Source organism: Desmodus rotundus, chromosome 4 (assembly GCF_022682495.2).
Source record: "Desmodus rotundus isolate HL8 chromosome 4, HLdesRot8A.1, whole genome shotgun sequence".
Classification (NCBI taxonomy): Eukaryota; Metazoa; Chordata; class Mammalia; order Chiroptera; family Phyllostomidae; genus Desmodus; species Desmodus rotundus.
In genome coordinates this window covers 64,774,966-64,795,862 of record NC_071390.1, presented here as the reverse complement: position 1 = coordinate 64,795,862, position 20,897 = coordinate 64,774,966, and the positions used below count along the sequence as shown (strand labels likewise).

The following is a 20,897-nucleotide window of genomic DNA, read 5'->3' as shown; positions in this document are numbered from 1 at the left end:
CGCACGGGAAGGGGCTGCACACCAGAAGAGCTATCAGGGCTCTGCCAGTCCAGCCCAACCTACCTCCAGGAGTGGTCCCATGTGCTCTCTCCCCACCTAGGCATCCACTCCTGGAGATGCTAGATGCACCCCCACCCCCACCCCAGGCTGCCCCAGGTATCTCTTGATGGACCTTCCCTTTGGGCCAGAGGGAGCAGCCTAGCCCATTTTGCAGACTAGCGGAAGCCTTCTTTTGGGGACAGCAACAAGGCATGTAAGTGGGCTCGGCCATAGGATGAGGGTGCAAGGTGCTGATAGTGAGGAGAAACCTGCTGGGCACTTGGCAGAGATCTCAGATTGGAGAAGGGAAAGATCACCTGAGCAGCATCACCCACAAGGCGTGGAGGAAGCAAGGGAGTACACGAGTGGGGAGCTACACTGCCCCCTGCTGGCAGGCCGTGGAAGGCCTCCCCGAAAGCCTGCCTTGAGTCAGCATTCCAAGGAAAGAGGACGCTTTTTCCTCTTAATTTCCCTAGAACTGGTAAGTGCAGGGTAATCAACATCGTGAAATGAAATGTCATGATTACGTGTGTACTCGTCTAGAGGCGAACTAGATCATTACGGTGGAGAGACTAACATATGAAAAGGCGTGGAGGTGGAAAAGGGGAACGGGCATCACCAGCCCAGGCGTGGCAGAGAGTACGGATGAAAGCGGCTGGAGGAAGGCTGGGCCTAATCCTGTGGCAACTGTGAGTCACCCACCTACAGGGCGTACCCAGGGCTGGAGTCACGTACGTGCACAAGTGGTGGAGACCAGACAGACGAAAATGCGGGCCTCTGTCGGCGACTCAGAGGTATAAAACCCGGCCTGAGAGAGGAAGCGTGCTTGAGGGCGTGGTCGCGCGCGCGCACGTGCACGCGCTCGCACGGGAGCTCCCCCGCCGGTTGCCGCTGCAAGTCCCATGTTCAGCCCCGTGCGCTACAAGCCGCTCCCTGGGGGCGGGGGGGGGGGGGGGGGGGGGGGGAACGTGCCGTGGGCGAGGCTCCTCCTGGCCACCATCCTGAAAATAAGTCCAGCGGGCGGAGCTAGGTTCCTGGGGTCCACGCCCTGCGGGGTGACTCACCGCCGGATGAGGCCGCCACTTAAACACCTCGAGGGACTGGGCGGCGGTAGCGAGGGCCGGAAGCTCGGCGCCTGAGACTCTTCCTGGTTCCAGCGAGCTCCGCCTGCCTGGGGTCCGCGGGTGCCGGATTCCCCAGTGCTCGGAGCAGCTACCGGAGGGCAGTTCTCGAGGCCCGGGCCCTGGAGCTTCGGTCCCAAGCTGAGCCTCTTGAAGTTCTGGGGACTGAGTATTCCCCTGCTAAGAGGGACAGGATTTCTGGAGTGGAGGAGTGGGGATCGCTTCTGAACTGAGATCAGGAGGGACACATACCTAGATGGGGGTTCAACTCCAGTTATAAGGGAGCGTCTGGATACGCAGTTGAGAAGATGGGAAACCAATTCTTAAACAGTCGGTGTGTGTTTCCCAAGTTGAAATGCCAGGACTCTGGGGGTGTGGGGCGGCGGAGGGGGGTACGGTGCTGGGTTTCTGGGCACGGGGGTTCTGCTGTAGTCGAGGGAGGATTGGGCCCAGCTGGGGGTGGAGTGGGGAGGAGACATAAAAGTGGACACAGAGTAGGAACATGTGCTTTAATGAGGCATTAGGCCAAGGGGGCAGCAGGGCCTGGAGGGGAGTCACCCAGGGCTCCCTTTTGTCACTTCAAGAGGCCAAATTTTTTCCCAAAACCTGAGACAGTCTCAGAGACTTGGTTAGCAGTCTTGTCGATGGTTTCCTGAGTGGATTTGGTCGCCTGGTCCATGGCTGGGGAAGAAAAGGAGAGGACAGGTAAGCGTGGGGGCCTGGAGAACCAGAGGCATGCAGGGTAAGCCTGGCCTGGGTCCGATTCCCAGGAAGCAGTGTGGGCAGAAGACAGGGTGTGCTGGGTCTGCCCACCCTCCTGCCCTTCTGCCTCCCCCTTCCACGCAGCCCCACCAGACCTTTCTGCCCTGCCTCTGTTGCCTGATCCACCACTTGCTGAACTGCTGCTCCAGCTGCAGTCACTGAAACAAAGAGATTTGTTAGTCCCTGTTGAGGAACCGTGGACCACAGAGGCCCCACCGTTGCCACCCCCCCAAAACTGTTATCTAGAGTAGTTTATCCTGTAGGCCGTGGACCTGTCCATGGACTGGAGGTTGGGGACCCCTGCTATAAGCCCGAGGGATGGGTGCCATCAGGATAAATAAAGCCCCTTGACCAAGGCCACCCAGTCAGTGAGGAGCAGTAGCCCTTTCCATGCCTCTGTGTTGTTCTTGTTTATTTTTAACTCTGCTCCTCCCCTCTGGCCTGCTTCCCATCCTATCTCCAGGATGGCTGAGAAAATGCCTTGACAAAGGAAGGAAGGAGGGCAGGGCAGGGCTCTGCTGGAGTTGGCATCTGGGCTATAGCTGCTTCTGCTGGGCTTGGCCCAGGAAGAACCCTGTCCCCCTTTAATAATTCTCCCAGGGTGCCTGACTTCCCACTTTTAGTGCACCCTTAGTGCCCTGGGCCTCTACTTTTACAGGGCCCTCTCACCACCTCCTTTACTGTGCCTCCACCCCGAGGGCAATGATGCTCAAGCCTCCAGGGGTAGGCAGCTTAAGGCATTAGGAAACAAAGTGCAGAAAGGAGGTAGAATTTTCATGGTCAGGCCATCTCCTCTGGACCAGAGTTTGTGCCTGTGGTGAACAGCGTTTCCAGAGCCTCGGGTAGGCAGGCTGCTGGCTCACCCGGCCTCCAGAGATCTGACTCATCCTTGCTTTTGAAAGGGCTAGCGGCACCCACACCCTTGGATCCTTGTCTGACACAGCCAGGACCACAAAGAAAGAGCCTTTGCACCCAGCTAACAAATGAACTGATGTGCAGAAGGAAGTGTCCTGTAGATAGAGGACTCCCAGTGGCATTTTAGTCTCAGGGGAGCAACTGTGGGCTTTCCCTGGGGCACTGGTGAAGGAGGGTTGGTTTGGGTGTGGTCTGTAGACAGATTTGTGCAGGTCAGATTGGGAGCTGCAGTCCCAAAGGAAGATGAGCTGGGACTGAAAGAGCTGATGCTGGCGGGTCGAGGGGTGCCCTCACATGCCCTTCTTCCATAACAACTCCCCAACAGTGTAACCACAGATCAGAGAAAAGAGACAGAGGTGGAGACACTAAGGATGGGGATCTGTCCTGCTGGGGTGAGGGTGGGAAGGCCCTTCTGCTCAGTACTTAAAGGAAACAATTATTTTTCAAAAGGAGGATGGCTCAAAACATAGCCCAGTGGGTCTGGTGCCCCTGCCCCCATCCTATCCAGGTGGGCAGAGGTCTGTCTCAGGGTGGCAGAGCCTACTGTCTCCAAGGACCTTCACCCTCCCCTGAGGACCCGGGTGGGGCCTCTCCCCACTGGTGCAGTCTCCTCAGATTGGCTCTAGCAATGCCAAAGTGCAGCCCGGGCTCCCAGGGCACCGCTGTCCCTTCACTCCCAATCCTGCCCAAGGATCATCTACAGGGCTGGTCGGGGTGGACGTCCTGTCTAGTCTCTGCTTCTTAGGGGATTGCCTAGTCCAACCCTGAGTGCCTGCCAACTTTTGGGGTGCCAAGACCCTCGGCTTCTGCCTCCCACCCCCTCGCCTGAGTGTGCAGCTGGCGGGGGGGGGGGGGGCCTGTAAATGCCCCAAGTCGTGCGCTCTCCTCACCTGCATCCTGAGCAGCCCCTTCCGCTTGCTGCTTCAGGTCCTGCAAGCCCTTGCTGGCCATGCCTGCGGGGATCTGCGAGGTCGTCAAGGGTAGCCGAAGGTACTTTGTATCTTGCTCACAGCAGCTACGACTGTGGTTTTTAAAAGGAGTCCCAGGCCAGTCCAACCCCGCAGGGTGCTGGGGTGGGGCTCTGGGCGGGTCCCAGTAGACTGGCTGGGGGAGTGACCGGGCCCTGCTCCAGGACCGGGCTGTGCTGTGTGCTGGCCCCGGAGCACATTCTGGCCTCAGGCTCGCCTTGGTGGGAAGGCGGCGGCCCCCACCAGGGTGGGGAGACAGGCTAGGAACTGCAGAGGGACTGGGTCTGGGGTCCAGAGAGGGGCTGAGGGCCGGAAAGGGGCGCACACACTTCCCACACCCCAACGGCCTGCTCCCTCCCTCACCGACCCAGAGGATCCCCCCAACCCGTGAGCGTGGGGTTAGCGCCAGGTAAGGATGTCAGTAAATAATAGTAGCTGCCTTTTTTTGAGCGTTTACCTTGTGCCAGGCTCTGCCCGAAAGCTTTCAAGCCTCTGATAGTCTTTACTACCTTGTGAAATGGGTGTTATTTATTATCAGTTTATAGGAAAAAGGTGAAGCACAGAGAGGGCAAGGAATTGCTGACAGGCCACCGGCCAGCCGCCATTGGGACGCCGCAGGCAGAGGGGTGGGGAGAGTTGGGTAAGTTCCCCCCGTTACAGAGGGCAAGTCACCAGCATTCGTCCCCCCCAGGGACAGTCGGCCGGGAGCTGGGAGGGGAGTTAAGAACCTGTGAGTGAGTGGAAAATCCAGGATCCCAGGGACAGCAAAATGACTCCCAAGGCACAACCTGCCCTTACTCAGGGGCGAAGGGCGGGCCCCCACCCCCAAGGATCAGCGGGTGTGCATCAAGTGCCTTGCACCCACCCACTCCGGAGTCCAGCTTCGGAGCCTGGAGGCTACCGCTGCACATCCCACCCCATAGCTCCGTGGGGCATCGTGACTCTCTCCTGTGTTGTGCTCTGATTCTTTCTCTCCAGGCCTGTCTGCACCTATGTAGGATTCTTCCCTATCCTGAAGCTCTAGGAAGCCCCACTTACCCAGGACCACTCCACTAGCCCACTCTGCACCTGTAATGGGAGCAGGAGAAGGGAGGGGAAGGAGAGACTGGCGGTAGGATCGGGAGGGTCAGCCTCTGGTGGGGAGGGATTGATAGAGATAAGGTCAGTCCTGGGCAAGAGGAAGGGGCTTGCCCTGAGATCAGTCGGGTAAGGAGAGGGACAACCAAATGGCTGCCACACCCACCCTGCCAGCTGCGCCAGGCTGTGAGCTTGGGCCCAGCCCAGAGCACAGAGACGCTGTGAGGAACCACCCAAGGGCTGGTCCCATCACTCTGAGTACCCAGCCTGGTTACTGCCCCAGGCCTGCCAGACCTCCTGAAATCCCATCAGTTAGCCTAAAAGACCTTTAAAAAAAATTATTATTATTCAATTACCTTTTACATTGCTACAGTAAGCTCCCCACTGGGCAGCTGAGGCTGAGGCTATTTGGCCACCGGCCCAAGTAAGCAGGCAGCAGCTGGCCTCAAAAAGTGATAATTGAGACAGCTGAGAGTGTCCATTAAGCAGCAGGGACTGCAGGAACCCTTGATTTCAATGATCTCCTAGGGCATTTCCTCTCTCTGAGCCTAAACATCCCTACCCTTGATGGTGGGGGGACATAGTGTTACTGTAAGGATTAAATGGGCTGAAATGAGACAGGATAATAAGCTAGGAAAATTTCTTGAAAAGTGGAACAGGGAAACTGAGACAGATAGCTGAACACAAATGGCCGAACAATTTACAGATGGGTTTAGATTGTCACCACGGTGGAAGGCCCCAAGTCCCTGGCAGGGGTAACCTCTTCTACCCTGGCCTTTCCTCCCTGGAAAGAACATCTAGGCTTGCGCACTCTCCCTCTGGGAGCAGCTGGTGCCACTTCTTTTTCCTTCCACCCTGCCCCCATCCCTTCCTGACTTCTTTCCTCACAGGCGTGTGTCTCCTAAACTCTAAGGCCATAGGCAGCTGGCAGCTTGTCCCAGGCTAATCCCCTGAACTGTCCCCAAAGCCCCTTTTTCTCTGACTTCCCAGTGAGCTAAGGCAGCCCATAGTAGGCTCTCCTGTTGTTGCTTCTATGCTAAGCCCTTCCTTGTTTCATTGTCACTAGCTTTAGTAAATGCATCCTCATAGTCACCTGGATTCGTGTTGCAAAATCATTCCTATAAGAAGTCAAGAACCCACACACTACAACTGGCCCTAGGAGACCCACTCAGGACCATGCTTCTGTCTGGCAACAGCTGGATGCCCCAAACTCAGCTAGGTCCCTTCAGGGGGGGGCAGGGCGCTCCAGGAGCTTCTCTAATAAGGAGAGGAGTAGGGAGAGAGCAGTTACTCCTCTAAGGAAGTCAAAAGTGCAGTTTGCTCAAAATTCATGATACCAAACCTAGATTTAATACCTGTTTTAACTGCAGTTTTAACTTCTCCCAGAAACATAACCATAATCAACCAGTATGGAATTTTCTGATCAAGCACTTACTAAGGTAATCTGTCACGTGGGTCCTCTCCATCCCCCTCTCCCTAGAAAGAAGAGGCAGTCTGCATCATAAAAACCCTTCCATTCTTTTCCCCAAAAGCAAATATGTCCCTGCACCCCAAAATCCTTTTTTCCTTTTGTCATACCTCCCTTGCCCCACCCTTCTTCCTGTAAACATCTTCCATTTTGTACCACCCCTCAGAATGCCCTTCTAGTTGCTAGATGGGTTGCTGCCCCATTCATGAATTGCTTAATAAAGCCAATTAGATCTTGGTTGAACCCAGGCTGGTGTGGCTCAGTGGAGTGAGTGCCGGCCTACAAACCAAAGGGTCTCTGGTTTGATTTCCCTGCATCGCAGCCAGGTCCCTATTGGGGTGCGGTTGGGAGGCAGCCACACACTGATGTTTCTCTCCCTCTTTAGCTCCCTCCCCCTCTCTCTAAATACAAATAAATAAAATCTTCAAAAAAAAACATAAAAAAAGATCTTGGTTGAGTTTTTTTAAAAAGATTTTATTTATTTGTTTTTAGAGAGAGGAGAAGGGAGGGTAAAGAGAAGGAGAGAAACAGTACTGTGAGAGAGAAACATCAATCATTTGCCTCACCCGGGGACCAAACCTGCAACCCAGGCATTTGCCCTGACAGGGAATTGGACGAGTGACCCTTCACTTTGTGTGATAATGCCCAACCACCTGAGCCATACTGGTCAGGGCTAAATTTTGGTTTTTTATGGAGTCAACCAAGTGGCTCTGGAGTGAGGCCATGTGGGCTTCTGCCCAGTCCCACACTTGATTAGCTGTGTGCGCTTGGGCAAGTTATTTAACCTCTCTGTTCTTCAGTTCATTCTGGGTGAAGCTGGCATCAGACAAACTATTTGTTCCCAGGATTAAATGAGGTAAAAGAAACCCAGACTGGTGTGGCTGTTGGTTGGGCATCCTCCTACAAAGCAAAAGGTCACCGGTTGGATTTCCAGTCAGGGCAGATGCCTGGGTTATGGGTCATTCCCCGATCCATGATCAATGTTTGTCTCCCTCTTTTTCTCCCTCCCATCCCCTCTCACTAGGAATAAATAAAATCTTAAATGAGGTAAAGCACTCAGAACTGTCTGACACCTGGGAGGAGCTCAACAAATGTTCAGTTTTGCTATTTTTCTCTCAAGGCAGAGGCTTCTCATACATCTCAGATGTTGTTTTCTGATGCTTGGCAAACTCCTTGGTGAAGGAAGGTGGCATTTTGAGCAATTTCGTCCTTCTCTGTGAGGAGGAGGATGGAAGACTCCTGGCTATGGGTTTAGACTTCACATCTTTGAAAGTGACCATCTACTCCAGGGAGGGGTGTTAGGTGTCCCTTTCTCCGAAGGGCACTGGAGCCAAAAACACATGGCAGGATGGCCCAGGAGACCCCCACTCACTTCCGTGGTCATGGGCCCATCCCCAGAGGGTGAGATAAAGCTCAAACCTGGGGGCATTTGGTCTCATGCTTCTGAGTACAGCCTGTCCTGGAGGTTGTCCTGGGAGCCCATAGCAGGGCCACATCCTCCATCCTCCGAGTTAAAAGGCAATGATGGATGAGTTGGGGGTGGGAGGAGTTCCCTAAAGGCAGAACCTGCACTTAGCAGGTTCCAGAAATGCCCAGGGTGTGTCTGTATGGCACCTGGTCCCAGATCAACAGGCTGGCCCAGCCCCTGTTCCCAGGAGGGTCTAGGGGGCTTCTTCATGAATGAGGCAGCATACAGAGGAAGCATGGTACTTGAGTTTTATTTGAAACTCAAATAAAGGACGAGGAAGAGAGATGAAAGTGGTGGCAGCACGAGAGGACAGGCCTGGGGTGGCTGAGCGAAGGTGTGGGGAAGCCCGAAGGTCACTCCAGGATTGGGCACTCCAGTGCCAGGAGGGGATGGGCCCCAAGGCAGAGGGGTGGTCCCCTGGGCCTCTGCAGAAGACTTGCAGCCCTCTAGTCTCTCACACTCTTGGCCTAGGAGAGAGAGTGACTTTTCCACACAGCTCTGGGCCCCCATCCCTCAGTGGCCAGCCTGAGTGGGGCGAGGACAGGAGTCATCAATAGCCCTCTGCCCTGCAAGGGTCAGTTGTAAGGAAACCTCATACTTAGGCTCGGGGGGCTGCATCAGGTCACAAGTCTCCCCTGAGGGCTCTGGTACCCCAGGGGGGAACAGCAAGTCTGTGAGGGATGGGGTCCCTGTCTGAAACCTCCTCTGGTGGGAGGCTTGCCCAGGGACCCTGGTGTCACTTGGGAGCCCAGCTCATACCTCCTCAGCCTCTTCCTCTTCCACTTTGGCCACCTCGTCATCCTGTTGCGGAGCGGGCTGCTTCAGTTCCTCCTGTGGGGGGGCGGGCAAAGGGAATGTGGAACCACGTGGGGGCACAGAGCCCCCAGCTGCTCAACAACCATGACCTCATCTACCTTGGCCTCAAAGGTGAACCAAGGCCCTCATCACCTTGTTGTATATGATAGGCCAAGGTGAGGGAGGTGTGAGGGCCAGACTGACTGTGGGAGTGACAGTGAGAGCCCATAGTGAGAGCTCTGACTAATGGTGCTAAGGCCTTCTGGGGGACCAAAGAAATACCTCGGAGCCTGGCTTTACCTCAACAAGCTGATGCTGAATCTCTGTGTAGCCCATGATTGGGCCTCAATGAGGAAACCCAGTTGGGTGGGGTAGGGGCATGTGGGCAGCAGCCCCTGAAGTCCTAGGCTTGATCCCACCATCAGTGTCCCTGAATCACTTGGTCACACACCCTCGTCCTCCTGAGGCCAGGGGGGTCGGGTATCTAGCTTGAGGTCTGAAAGCTCAAAGCAGTGGGTCTTGTAGGGATCAGGTCTGGCTTGCTCCAGGCGCATCCCATCCCCAGTAGCAATGCCTCCCTCTTTCTTTCTCCCCAGCTCCTAGACGGGCTGGCTATAGGTTCAGGCTATCTGGTTGGGGCCAGCAGGGGTTATCCTATCCTTTCCTACCCTCCTACATCCAGCGGGACACTTGCCTGAGATGGAGGCCTGCCTAGAAGTGGTTGTGTGACAGCTGGTGGGCAGGGCCAGACTGGGTGATCAGCCCCTACCTCTGCAGGGTCTGTCACCTCTGTGCTACCACAGGGCCATCCTGCCCCTTAGTGGGCTGGGGCATAAAGGCAACAAATTATGCTAGCTAGAGTTGGGACAGCCTCTCCAGGTGAAGAGTGGGTGGCCATCTGCTTAGTCTTGCTGCCCCAAAGTAGGCACATGAGTCCAGTGGCACGAGCAGTCAGACAGATAGGCAATGCTGCATCCATTGGATGGTTCCCAGTTCACTGGATGGTGATTCGTGACTGGCCTGGGGTGGCCACTTCTACACTAGGGTCTGGGGTGGCTCCAAGGGCTCACTAGCCCTCCTCCAAGGTCAGAAAAGTGTCCAAGCAGCCTGGCCCTACCCCAGGGCCTCTTTTGATGGGAGTATGGGAGGGAGGGGCCTGGCACATCCTGGAGCATATGTGGGTCCTGCCCAGAGGCATTGATGATGATGATAATGATATAGTCACCTCCCTTACTTGGGTCCTCACCACGAGCCAGTCCTAACTGCTTCAAGGAAGCCATTTCCCTGCATCATCACACAGCCCAGTACTCTCACCTCCTTACCATTTAAAAAATGAGGAAGTGGAGGTCCAGAAAGGTTGAGTAGCCAGCCTCCCAAGGTCAAAGAGCAGTAAAAGGCAGAGCTGGGAACTAGGAGAGGGAGCAGCTGCCTCTCCAAGGACATGGAGACCCTGTACTGGTCTTGGAAGCAGACACCTAGGTGCTGCCCCCAGAGCCAGGCGCAGGGTTGCCTCTCCCCTGCCACTCACCCACACCTAGAGGAGGGATTCTGAGTGCCGGGTGCCCTGGGCAACCTGTACCAAGTAAGGGAGCTTTCTAGAGGATAGCATCAGACACAGCTGGAGACAGCCCCTCTGAAATGGGAATGCCTCCTGCCCCAGAATGGATCCTGCTCCCACTGCAAACTTGTACTCATACAGCGGCTGTCAGAGCATAGGCTTGGAGCCCAGCTGCCCTGGGACTTGCAGGCTCACACACACTAGCCATGGGACCATGGACACAATACTTAATCTCTCTGGGCCTCACATCCACACCCTGTCTCAAGGGTTCTGTGCCGATTAAATGAGTTAATAAGTGTAAAATTCTTCAAGCAGAGCCTGCTCTGTGCTGGGTGCTGGGATGCTTCACCCCACCAGCCTTTGCCTCCTGGGAGTGCCCCATTGCTCCTCATGTGCTCTCTGCTGCCAGGCAGTACACGGGCACACACGTGCACACGCACACACTTGCACACTCACTCAGGTGCACACTGAACACACAAAGGCCAAGGAAGAGGGCGGGGTCAGAGTCTCAGTTTACCATCACTGAGGGGTGCTGCTTCCCAGATCCTCCTGGGAGGAGGCGGCTGCACACCATGCGGCGGGGGAGAGGCTGGTCACTGGGCTGGTGGTGACTCCCCAGTGTCCACTTCCTAGGATGCTGGCTGTCACCATGTGGGGCCCATGGGACCCTGCTTTCACTAGTTAAACATGGTATATTCTAAATGCTGAGCAAGAGGGTGTGGCTTTGAGACTCACTTTCTTGTTGGCCCTCAAACTGTCCCCCTCACAGGGTGGCTATGAGGATTCTACATGAGTGGGTGTGAAAACACCAAACAGATCACTAGCCCCTAAGTCTCCATTTTCTTGTGTGTCAATGGGGTGATAATGCCTCTTCTTCCACTGGCCTCTCTGTATGGGGCCGGACAGGACACTGAGTCTGGTTCTCATCTCCCCAGTTCCACCCCTTTCCTCTGAGTAGGGGCCCAGGGGAAAAGATGGGACTGGTCTGAGAATCAGGGCTAGGGACCAGGTCTCACCTTGGGCACCACTCCCGAGATGATCGCAATATTCTCTGCCTCCTCCACGGTCTTGGTGGCCACTGTGTTGACACTGCTGACCACTGCTTCGCTCACGGCATTGGCCTGCTCCTTGGTCTTCTCAGCCACTGTGGGAAGACTCTGGCTGGCCTTGGCCCTAACCCCTCCCTGCCCAGGCCTGGCCTACCCAAGTCAGGCCTGAGCAGCCCCTTCCCCAGGGCATGCAAACCTCTGGCTCTAACCGAGAGTCTAGGCTGCCTCCTTTCTGGCGCCAGGGGAGCTCTGATGATTATGAGGCCAACCCTGGGTCTAGCCTGAGATTCTGTTGGGTCTGGGTCCATGTACAGCTCAGGACCCCAGTTGGGAAGTAAGGAGGATCCTGAGCTTTGGTCTTTAGTATCAGGGTGCAGAAGTCCCTGGAGGTCCCAACCCATACATACATCCCCTGGTCTTGGGGCTCCTCACCTGAGGTTACACTCTGCACAACACCCTCCTTGGTCTTGGCTCCTGGGGAGAAAATGGAGGTATCAGCCCAGACCCAACTCCCTTGGAGTGGAGTTGTCAGAGCAACAGAACAGCTGGACAAGCTGTGGGGTCAGCAGTGACTGAGGAGGGTGTCTGGAGACTGGGAGTCCCTTCAAAGACTGCCACCCGCCTAGTTGAGGAAGAGGGCAGATGGGAAGTGGACAGGACAGGATGGAGGGATGAGATGTGGGATCTGGACCTTGCCTGGGCGTGGCCTGGGCCTCGGAAGCTGCAGCAACAGTGCTGCTGAGGAGAGCTGAGTCATCAGCTTTGCCGCCTCTTCTGAGGGAGCTGAGGTGGGGGTGGGGCTGGAGAGGACAGTGAGTCTGGGTCTCATCTCCCCAGTCCCATTTCTTCTGTCTGAGTAGGGTGGAAACCTGTGGCCTGGTTGCTGAGTACCTGCCAGATAACCTGCCTGCAGGGTCTCCAGGCTCAGTGTGGCTTCTTATCTGAGTCAAGGAGCCTGTGGGTGATGGGGGAGCAGGACGAGCTTGTGCAAGCATTTGTGTGTGCACAAACAGGTGTGTCTCAGAGCTGAGAACCCCTCTTGCTGGCCTGTCCTAGAGATTCCTGGGGCCCTGAGGAGGTCCAAATGGACACTGGTGTGTGCTGAAGGGTGGTGTGTACCCGGAGACCCTGACCCAACAGCCAGGTCCTCATCCCCTCCCAAAATGCCACTCTGGGGCTGGGGGATAAGGCCAGACCCAAAGTAACTGTCCATCCCAGGCTCCGGCCACCAAGCTGCTCCACTCTGCCCCGCCCAAACTCACCCACATACATAACACCCTCCTTGGTCTTCTCAGCAGCTTCCGTCACCCCCTGCTTGGTCTTCTCCACAGCTCCCACCACACCCTCCTTGGCAATGGAGAAGCCCTTCTTGAAGACGTCCATGGTGGTGGCAGTAACAGGAGCCCAACTCTCCTTGCAAGCTGTGGCTGGTGCTGGCACAAGTGCTGCTGCAGCTGCTGTCCCCGCTGCTGCCTCTTACTGACTCGCCAATGAAATATTGATGATGCAGTGGCTGGCCTGCTGAAGCCCAGCCAGTCTGGGGGGCGGGGATGAGAAGGAGGGAGGGAGGGAGAGAGGGAGGTGAGAGGCTGACAGCAGGGTCCAGATCCCTGGGCTCCTGCTGGCTTAACTCTCCCATCCTGCTCCCTGCCTTCCCCAGAGGGGCTGCAGAGGTCTGGACGCATCCTTATCCATCACTGCCTCTAATTCATTCACTGCCTTGCCCACCCACAGGAGGGGCCCTGGCCAGGTGCTCTCAGGCCTGGGGCTGTTGTGTCTGTGGACATCTGGGGCATGAGGGGAGGAGCCTTTGCTACCAGAATCCAGGTAGGGTAGGGGTCAGGGCCACACAGGCCTGTCAGGCAAGAGTGGCCAACCTCCCATGCCAGCCTGGGCTGCCCAGCCACTCACTGTGGAGACCCCATCCTGGGGCTGTGGCAAGGTGAAGTGCAGGAGCTACAACGGGCCCACAGAGGCTTCCTCATGGCATGGCCTCTGGTGATACACTGTGTGGCCCTCCCCTCAGACAGCTCCTTTTCCTCTCTGAGACTCTCCCCACCTGCTGGCTCCCATAGCCCAACAGTGACAGGCGCTAAGCAGGAATGAAGTGCCCCCCACTTTCTGGCCACCAGCATGGATTTGGACCAGTCTCCCTGACACTCACTAACTGCTTCTTGCAGCCCCACCTCGACCTTTGTGCTCTTCTCCTCACTTACATGACGACGTGTTCAGTGGGGCCACTTCCTTGGGCCTCCCAAATTCCCAGGGTCCGTGACCCAAGTGCTCTCAGGGCATAGGAATGGGCTGGGTTGTTAGCTGCACTGTGGGGTGTGGGGAGTGTGTGTGTGTGTGTGTGTGTGTGTGCGCGCGCGCGCGCTGGACCAGAAGCACCGGTTGGGCTGGCCTAGGCCACTTCCTCTCTTTGTTGTCCCCAGCTTTCTTTTCCTTCTGAGACTTCACTTGAAGCAGTTCTGGAATCACTGGCAGAAGCTGAGCCTGACCACTGCCAACATGATCCTGACACTGCTGCTCAGCCTTGGGGGGGCCCTAGGCTGGGGGCTGTTGGGGGCATGGGCCCAGGTCCCCGGTACCATGTTCCCTGATCCACACAGCCCCAGGCAGCCTGGGGTCTGGAGGGCAGAGGCTGAGGACATCGACAGGGACCCCATCAGACGGTAAGGTGGGGCCTGAGCCATAGGGGAGGCCGTGGGGGAGGATCTGAGTCTCAGCCTAGCCAGAGTTGGGGTTCTCTGGATCTCAGTTACTCATCTGTGAAATGGGCTAATGTTATCTGTAGACTGGGCAGTTGTGAGGCTGAATGAGTTCCTGGGTACCACAGGAAATTCCCTGTCTGACCCATGGCAGGGAATGAGCCTGGGGGTTGGGCAGAGCAGGAGCACTCCTCGCCATCAACCACCCTGCACAGGGTGTGGAGGAGCTGTGGTTCCAGAAGTTTCCAGCTGACCTGGAAGTGGCTCCTGTTTTTGGAAGTAAGTCAATTCTGAAAGCTGAGCAAGGTGTGGCTGGCCTGTAAGCCACAAAGAACAGACGCTCCAGGGGACTGGATTTTGGTTTGAGTACCCAGGGGACTGGGGTGTCCTCAGCCTGGCTCTCAGAGCAAGCAGCGATCGGAAAGGGTGCTCTACTCTACCACAGAACAAAAAGGCAGTATGGCATCCAGTCAGCTCTTCAGTGCCCCTCTGGGAATGAGTGTAGTGGTCTTGCCACTGGACCGGGACACTATTTTCCAACATTTTATTTGTCCAGGGCCAGGGATCCTCCTGCTAAGGTACTGGGTCCATGAGTCCTTCCTCAGGGTACCCCACAGCCCACAGCAGGTGCTATTTACTGGTCAGCCATCTTTCCAAGTTAAGCCTCCCAACACCCCCATTACAGAGGAAGAAGAGCCTGAGGCTCAGAGAGGCTAAGCAGCTGGTCCAAGCTCACACAGCTAAGGAGAACCTAAACCAGGATCTGAGTCTGACTCCAGAGTTCATGCTCTGGCCCCTGGAATAGTCAAAGGCAGCTCCGGTCTCAGTTTGCTTACTCTCCCACTCACTGACCGCTCACCCCGCCGCCCCCCTTCCCTCCCCCCCCCCCCCCCCCCCCCGCCAACTTGATTTAGAGCATCTGTATGGATTTGGAGGGTAAGAAGGACCAACTCACACCTACACAGTCTCCCATCTGGCTGTCAGAGATTCACCATTGCATTGGCTTACACAGCCCTGACTCTTCAAGGTAAATGTGTTTACTGGGCACTTTTCTTATAGCAGATTTGATTAGGGAGAGGCAGAGGGTTAAGTGTAAGCAAGTGCGCATTAACTCTAAGTGAAGGAAGGGCTGGCCAGGTGGGGAGGAGTGGCCTCAGGGTGGACTAGAGAGGCCCCATTCCTGTCCTGCCCCCAATTCTGCTTAGGGCTGGGAGGCACAGGGCACTCTCAGCGGGGAACCCAGCCACCCGGCTCTGATTTCAGGACCAAACTTTTCCTCCTCAAAGCCATTCATTCCATGCCCCTGTCTCTGGGCCTCCTGCTCCCTTTGGTGCAAGGCTAGGATGAGGGGCCCAAGTGGATGGGAAGGAAATAGGAGACGCTCCTCTTTCTCCCCAAACTCTGGGCTGTGGGACGGTTTGTATTCCTTTAGCACAGGGACGGTGGGCCTCTGGACTGCCATGGGCTGCCCTGTGGGGGATCACTCAGCCATCGTCTAGGTGGCCCTGGTGTGTGCAGGGCATGTGATGGTGCACACAAGTGTACCTTGACCCAGGAATTCCCAGGCCAACATGTCAGCACTAATCCCAGGGGGCTCCTCACGGTCCTAGCAGGCCTGCTGGGTCTCCTTCCCACAACCCAGAAGCTTCAGTTCCCACCAGCCAAGCCCAGGTTGTCAAGGCCTCTGGAGAGGCTGGTGAGAAAGGAAGGAAATGCTGCACTGCTTCCTCAGGGGGATTGCTTCCCATGCTTCTGTGGAGGGAGAGGCAGAAACACTGCTCCAGCTTCCTCCTGCAACAGGGGAAGAGGAGGTCAAATAGGCATTCTGCACTCAAGCAGGGGCACCAACACCATCAGCCACAGGCCTGGTGGACCCACCACCCCCGGCTGCCAGAGCCAGGCCACCTGCCCTGCATTTACCCCTCACTCTGGTTTGGGGCCACAGTAAGCTCTGGTCACAGAACCAGATGAGACACTTTGCAAGGAGAAGACTGAACATGTCAAAGTAAGAAATCTCCAAACTGGTAGAGACTTTTTATGAGTTTATTTGAGCCAAACTAATGACAATAGCCAGGAAGCAAAACCTCAACAGATTGAAAAGATGCTCTGAAGAATTTTGCAGCTTTTTTATACATGAGAATCAAAGAAGGAGGCCCTGGCTGAGGAACTCAGTTGGTTAGAGCACTGTCCCAATGCACCAAGGTTTTGGGTTTGATCCTGGTCAGGGCACATACAAGAATCACCAATGAATGCATAAGTAAGTGGGACAACACATCTCTCTCTCTCTCTCTCAAAATCAATTAATAGCCTTGACTGGTGTTGCTCAGTGGGTTGGGCATCGTCCCACAAACTGAAAGGTGGCTGGTTCGATTCCCAGTCAGGGCACATGCTTGGGTTGCAGGCCAGGTCCCCAGCTGGGAGAATGACAGAAGCAGCCGATCGATGTTTCTCTCCCTTTCTTCCTCTTCCCTTCTAGAAAGAAAGAAAATCTGTAAAAATCAATAAATAAAAGAAGAAAACAGAATAACAAAATAAGATTAAGGAGTTACATGAAGGAGTCAGGGAAGCTACAGGCCCAGGATGTGAACATACACCATGACGTGATTTTAGTTAGGAATTTATATATTCAGACCATCCTATGTGGTTACTTCCTGCCTCTGAGCTTATAAGGCATCATGCAGGACCCCCCAGAGCTTGTCAGGTTTAGTATGTGACCCCTTTTTTGCCCACAAACAGAACAGCCTGGAACCCAATGAGGGTGGAGGAGGGATGTGGTTGAGTGCTTCCTAGGTCCCCAAAGGGCAGGGACCAGTGAGCCACAACAGGGGTATTGGACTCCTTATGTGAAGAGGCTCTCTTGTGCTCCCTGGCTTTGTTGGGGCTGGGGAGAGTAGCAGTTTGGGATGTCACCTCCTCAGAGGAAGGACTGAGTCTGTGGGGAAAACTGCTGAGCCCCAGGCAAGGTGCCCCATGTCCACACTGTGTGACAGCACTGCAGTCACCACTATTCCTTCCACTTTACATGTTGTGAGACTTGGGGTGGGGGGCTTGCCACCCAGGGTCACATAGCTCCTAAGAGACAGGTCAGAGCTGGGACCACACCTGCTGGGCTGCAAATCCCAGGTGACCTCTGTCCTATCTCTCCCAAGATGGATGGGAGTGTAGAAGATGCTACTTCCAGCATTCGGCCTGGCCTCAGCCCCCTGCATCAACTTCTCCTTACCCATGCTCAGTGGCATTTGTGATTTTTGCAGCTGGACCCAGAGGAGTCATGGGTTATCACTGGGGGTCACACAGGGTCAGGATGGAGCCCAGGCCTGCAGCTGTATCTCTTGCACCCATTTCTGCTGTCGGAGACACAGGGCCCTTGGCACAAACAGGGAAGAGCCCCACTGCCCAGCGTCATGCTCAGAGAAGCCTGGCTCTGGGCTGGATGTTGAGTGGGCCTCGGGCTCCTCTGCCGAGGCCCATTTCTAGACCAGGAACAAAGGCTTGCAAAATTCAGCCTTGTAGTGGTCACGTTCCTGGCTGCTTTCAGGGCCTCTGAGAGCAAGGATGCAGAGAACATACCCTTCTTCCCTAGGAAGACTTCAGGGGCAGCTGGAGGTGGGTTTTACTGGCTGCTTAAGAGGCACTTAAGTGTCCCAGGGGTCAGTGGCAGCAGAACATCCATAATTCAGGAGGTTCTACCAGCCCTTTCCCTGTGACAGGCGCTCTGCGTTCCCCATAGCCTTGCCCTGTGCTCCCAAGGAGGGGTCGGAAGTGGGAATTTTCTCCACCTTTCCAGAATTAGTGGGGGATGGGTAGGTGTGCCTTGCTCAAATAGCAACCCGAGAATAGGGAGGCAGAGGAGAGGGGAGCCCAGACCACCCAGCTCCCATTAGAAGCTCTAAGGGGGTCAGCTACCTCTCTCCTGCCTGAAACTGGGCATCAATTAGGTCAGGGCCGAGTTGGAGGCCCAGGGCAGGCCCAAACATGGCTGGAGGACCCCGCACTCATTTCTCGGCTGGTGCCTGCCTCTCCGTGGACCACTGGGAGAGGAAAGTACAAAGAAGGCACAGGCCTGAAACCAGGAGGCAATCAGAACAATGGGGCACCTCAGGGAGCTGGGCTTGGAGGGAGGGTGAGGGTGGGGGGTGGGACTCTGAGGGCCAGCAAGAAGCTGCCAAAAGCTGGAGGAAACCAAAGTAAAGGTCAGGAATGTTCCCAGGGCTTCTGGGCCAGAAGCCTGTACTGTGCCAAGGGGATGGGGTTGCCAAGGGAGGGGGAGTATGGGCAGGGAGAATGGCACTGCTGGAACCCGAGATTTGGGCAGGTCAGGAGAGAAAGTTCCTGGCAGGAAGGGTGGGTGCCAATGCTTCCAGTTCAGGAGTTCTAGGTGGAAAGTCCCGGTCACTCCCTGGCAGGCTGGACTCAACCCAGCATGCCCAGGACCCAGGCTTCCTGGACCCTCTGGAACAGTTCAGAGGGTATGCAAGGAGTGAACTTTGTTTTAAGTAAGTATTTCTCAACCTTGAACCTATTGACATTTGGGACTAGCTGACCCTGTTGTGGTGGTGCAGGGCTGTGCTGTGTGCATTGGAGGGTGTTGAGCATCATCCTTGGTCTCCACCCACTAGATGCCCTTAGCACCCCCACCCTCCCAGCTGTGACAAACATAAATGTCTCCAGAAGTTGCAAAATACACCTGGGGGAAGTCCTCTCTTCCCATTCGAAAACCACTGGTTCAGATAAAGAGTTTCTCTAGGGCTGAGCCTATGTTCCAGGAATGTCCATGGGGCCCAGAGTGGGGCCGGGTTTCTGGTTCTTGGAACAGTCTGTGCAGGCTGAGCTCTGGGCCCAGCACTTTTAAAGTCCACTGTTTCAATGTTGAATAAACATTCTGTGCATCAAATCAGGGCCAGCTTCATGGGCATGTGACCTAAGTAGTCTACACAGGACTTGGCACTCAGAAGGGCCCCACGCTTGGTTTAATCTCTATTGTTGACTCTTATTTTCATTTCTGCACTGTTCCCTACAAAAGATGTAGTCCATCTTGTGTAAAATATTTACTGTCTGCCCCTTTACAGAAAAGTTTTGCTGACCCTTTGGGGTAGAATCAAACCTACAAAGTTTGTTGAGACATTCAGAAGCCCCAGGCCCCTCTAATCCCCAAAGGCAGTGACTTCCAACTCTATAGGTGGTTCTTTTGGCACTTACCTCTGTATCTCTATCATGCTTATATGGCTACTTCTTAGGCAGTAGCATTATCTATGATTCAGCTCTCAATTCTACTCCATACCTCAACCCAACATGCATGTACCTGTGAACGAGTGCACATGTGCACGCATGCATAGACACACACTTCCTAGCCATCATGTTGCCATATTGTCATTTTGAGTGTTTACATTCATACGCTACTTAGAGTTGAGACTTGAAAAAAGCTATGCATCATTCTCCCCTCACCAACGCAGCCACGCCCGCCAGGCCCCACACCTTTGGTTTTCCCTAGAGGAAACGATGGTCTTTTTTTCTTTTGCTTAGTGTGCTGTCTTTGTCACATTCCAAACTCTCAGCCTGTAGCTGGCATCTGAACTCACCTTTAATTCATGTTGCTGTTAGATCACTGCCTGTGTCTCCTTGGAGCCACCTCCATCAAAGCTACAGCTGTGCTCCAGTCTGGACTGGGTCCCTCACCCACTGCTTATCATTGTCCTGGGCTCTCCCTGCAGCATCTTCCTGGGGACTCCCTGCTGGAATTCTTGTTTCCTAATTTGGTGTTTTCCTCTCTCCAAGTTCTCTCATGGTTTTGTTTTGTTTGTAGCTTTCTATATTTATTTTCCAAATGGTAGTTCCTACTCTAGTAACAAATCAGCAAGATTTTCTGAATGGTTATCACAATCTAGCTTATTAAACAAATAATATTTGGCAAAATTGAGTCCTAAAATTAAATTACAATTTTTAAATTTTGTTTTAAATTACAATTTACATTCAATATTATTTTGTATTAGCTTCAGGTGTACAGCACAGTTGTAAGGTAATCATATACTTTACAGAGTGTTCCCCCAATATTTCTAGTACCCACCTGGCACCATACATAGTATTACAATGTTGCCGACTATATTCCCTATGCTGTACTTTACATCCCCATGACTAGTTTTTAACTACCAATTTGTACTTAATCCCTTCACCTTTTTCACCCACTCCCTCTGGCAACCATCAGTCTGTTTTCTGTATCTATGATTCTGTTTCAATTTTGTTTGTTTATTGATTTTGTTCTTTAGATTCCAAATATAAGTGAAATCATATGGTATTGCTTTTTCTGACTGACTTATTTCACTTAGCATAATACCCTCTAGGTCCATTACTACCGTTGCAAAGGGCAAGATTTTATTTTTTTTTATGGCAAGTCATTCATATATATATACCACCACGTTTTTATTCGCTCATCTATAGATGGGAAGGCACTTGGGTTGCTTCCATTGTTTGGCTGTTGTAAATAATCCTGCAATGAACATAGGGGTGCATATATTTTTGTCACTTACAGTTTTGGGTTTCTTCGGATATATATCCAGAAGTGAAATTGCTGGGTCATAAGGCAATTCCATTGTTAATTTTTTGAGAACCCTCTGTACTGTTTTCATGGTGCTGCACCAATCTGATTTTCCACCAACAGTGCATGAAGATTCCCTTTTCTCCGCATCCTTACCAACACTTGTTTCTTAATTTATTTTTTTATTTTTGCAAATTTTAATATATCTTTTGATAATAAAATATATTATCAATATATTTTGTCACATTTTTATCCCCTTTATTCCTTTCCACCCTGTACCCTCCTACCACCAGCATTCCCCCACTTGAGTTCATGTCCATGGGTCGTACATATAAGTTCTTAGGCTTCTCCATTTCCTATACTATTCTTAACCTCCCCCTGTCTATTTTGTACCTACCAATTATGCTTCTTATTCTCTGTACATTTTCTCCCAT

General features: G+C 54.0%; 3 protein-coding genes across 4 annotated transcripts in view; 1 reads left to right on the top strand and 2 right to left on the bottom strand.

The window, feature by feature from the left end:
* Positions 1-1,655: 1,655 nt before the first annotated feature.
* On the bottom strand, positions 1,656-3,891 carry ADIRF (adipogenesis regulatory factor). The gene is made up of 3 exons (XM_024561413.4): positions 3,728-3,891; positions 2,018-2,080; positions 1,656-1,841 (listed from the first exon to the last, which is right to left on the bottom strand). Exons 1-3 carry the CDS (start codon positions 3,786-3,788, stop codon positions 1,735-1,737), a joined length of 231 nt encoding a protein of 76 aa, XP_024417181.1. The 5' UTR covers positions 3,789-3,891; the 3' UTR covers positions 1,656-1,734.
* A 4,161-nt stretch (positions 3,892-8,052) lies between these two features.
* On the bottom strand, positions 8,053-12,725 carry SNCG (synuclein gamma). The gene is made up of 5 exons (XM_024561208.3): positions 12,483-12,725; positions 11,653-11,694; positions 11,188-11,315; positions 8,578-8,649; positions 8,053-8,285 (listed from the first exon to the last, which is right to left on the bottom strand). Exons 1-5 carry the CDS (start codon positions 12,601-12,603, stop codon positions 8,265-8,267), a joined length of 384 nt encoding a protein of 127 aa, XP_024416976.1. The 5' UTR covers positions 12,604-12,725; the 3' UTR covers positions 8,053-8,264.
* Positions 12,726-12,747: 22 nt separating this feature from the next.
* The window catches only part of MMRN2 (multimerin 2), a 28,021-nt gene continuing 19,871 nt past the window's right edge, over positions 12,748-20,897 (top strand). For both annotated transcript variants that reach the window (XM_045195995.3, XM_024561383.4), the window contains exon 1: positions 12,748-13,895. In XM_045195995.3, coding sequence (XP_045051930.2) covers positions 13,732-13,895 — 164 coding nt within the window. In that variant the 5' untranslated portion in view covers positions 12,748-13,731. The remainder of the gene's footprint in view (positions 13,896-20,897) is intronic.